At 56.4% G+C, this 2,291-nt stretch overlaps 1 protein-coding gene across 1 annotated transcript; it reads right to left on the bottom strand.

Moving 5' to 3' along the window:
* Positions 1 to 19: 19 nt before the first annotated feature.
* Positions 20 to 2,286, bottom strand: RPL22 (ribosomal protein L22; the record flags this gene model as incomplete). Its single annotated transcript, XM_003212198.3, has 3 exons — positions 20 to 222; positions 1,313 to 1,437; positions 2,104 to 2,286. Coding segments are annotated over 3 exons (453 nt in total), but the record flags the coding sequence as incomplete, so codon positions are not given.
* Positions 2,287 to 2,291: the final 5 nt, after the last annotated feature.

The following is a 2,291-nucleotide window of genomic DNA, read 5'->3' as shown; positions in this document are numbered from 1 at the left end:
ATCGGCCGGAACGCAGCGGTAACAATTCTTTCCCACAATTTATTCAGGAAAATGTACAAAACGTTTCCGGCTCCGCTTTAGTCCTCCTCCTCCTCCTCCTCCTCGTCCTGGTTGATCTGGAAGTAGCGCAGCTCGTAGCTCTCCTTGCTGTTGGCCACCACGCGCAGCCAGTCGCGGAGGTTGTTCTTCTTCAGGTATTTCTTGGTCAGGTACTTCAGGTACCTGCGGACAGAGCGGCTGGGCCGAGTGCACGGCAATGCCCCAAGGGTGGGCTGCCCGGCCCCGCTCACCTCCCCCCGACCACAGTCAGCAAAGGAGCACCCGCCTCCAGACCCCCCGCCCCAGCGCTGCCCTCGGCCCCCCACGCTGGGGAATGCGTGCATTCTATGTGCAGACCCCAGGAGGGATCCCCGACACCCCCACCTGGCCAACCCCCCCTTAGGCTGGCAGCCACCACCTCCCCCTGCCCTCCAGGAGGAGCAGAACAAGGCCCCGGTCCCCGTGTGTTTCAGTCCCCAAGATGCCCTGAGCATCACAGTGACACCAGCAGCACCATCACACACCGACCTCTTCCCACTGCTCCAAGCCTCCAGTTCCCCCACTTGCTATCTCTGCCCACAGCAAAAAAATCAACATTATCAAGGCCAGATAAGAGACAGAAATGCCAGGCAAGAGCCAGGCAGACTGCCAGCAGTATGAGAGTAAGGAGGCTGTAATGGAACAGCCTGGATATACACCAGGCATGGCCACACAGGTAAAGGCCGTGCCCACACTGACTGCCTGCCTGCCACCTCAAAACACCAGCAGGATGCTAAAGGTGAGGCTAGCAAAGGAGCAACCCGTTCCAAATTCCACTCCTTCAGCTGTGCATCCCACACAGCCATCCTGCTGGTTTCTCAACCACATCTGTCCTAATCACTCAGAAACAGTCATTGTACCTAACTGCACATGGCTTACCCAGGTCAGCACACCTTGATGCAAAGCATCACTTTATCACTTAGTGCTTCCTCACACATTCCCATTTTAGAGGTTCAGATCTTGCACCTCTGGCACTAGCAATGCCATCCTCACCAAACAGAAAAACAAAGCGCCTCCTCATGACACACGTCCACAGCAGTGCAGAGGGAAAACTCACACAGCACAGCTCAATTCCATTATAAGCAAAGGACCCGCAGCCCTCATTGCCCGAACACCGAGCAACCAGCACACACTGCCCAGTGCTGCGGTCCCAGGGCTGTGCAGTGCTGCCTCACACAGCCCAGGGCCCAGCACAGCCCACAGCCCTGTCCTGCAGCACCCACCACGTTCTCACCTCTTGGAGAAGGGCACCTCTGAAGTAACAGTGATCTTGCTCTTGCTCCTCTCGATGGTCACCACGCCACCACCCAGGTTTCCAGCCTTCCCATTCACTTTGATTCGCTCCTGTAAGAACTGCTCCTGTAGGATGGAACGGACGCTCAGTCAGGGCTGTTGGCAGCTGTTCACGCTCAGCATTTCAACGTTTTGGTCAGAACTAAGAGGAGGGAAAAAGGACCACGTGCTACTGAAGAGCAAAGGAAAGCCTTCCCCTGTGGGCCTGGATCCTCTCACGTGGGCAAACATCACAGCTCACACCGAGCCGGTCACACCTGCACAGAAGGTGCACTAATGGCTAAGTGACCACTACAGTAAGATGACATCTCCTACGCTGTGAGCAGAGCAAGACATGTTCTGATTTCTCTTGGACTCAACGACCCCTGCAGGTCCTTTCCAAATGAACTACTCGCAAAAGACACTTCACCACAAGCCCACACCTCAGAGACGTGCTTGTGTCTGAACACAGCAACAAGCAAAGCCTGATTGAAAGCAGCCATCAAGCAGCAATAGAACGTGGCGCTCTGCTCCGGCGCTGCTCCTCAAAGCCCAGTGTGAAATAAAACCTCACAGAGATGGATACTAAATAGTGCTCACAGATACGCACACGCTTCAGCTGCAAACTGTGAAGCAGCAATAAACCTCCACCAGCAGCCATCATTGAGGCTCCGGGCTGCCAGAGGAGCGCAGAGCAGCGAGAGGAGCGAAGGAGCCACACACTGCAGCCCCCCGGGCGGCCCCAGCACTCACAAAGTTGGCGGCGTCCATGATGCCATCCTCCACCGGGTGCGTGCAGTCCAGCGTGAACTTCAGCACCTGCTTCTTTTTTTTGCCACCCTTCGCTGCGGGTTTCTTCTGCGGGACGGGGAGAGAGAAAAGCCGTGAGGGTCGACGAGGGAGGAACCGGGGGCAGACAAAAGGGACGGGGTGAGGGCAGC

The sequence above is a fragment of the Meleagris gallopavo genome, chromosome 23 (assembly GCF_000146605.3).
Source record: "Meleagris gallopavo isolate NT-WF06-2002-E0010 breed Aviagen turkey brand Nicholas breeding stock chromosome 23, Turkey_5.1, whole genome shotgun sequence".
Lineage (NCBI taxonomy): Eukaryota > Metazoa > Chordata > Aves > Galliformes > Phasianidae > Meleagris > Meleagris gallopavo.
This window is presented reverse-complemented; position numbering and strand designations above follow the sequence as displayed.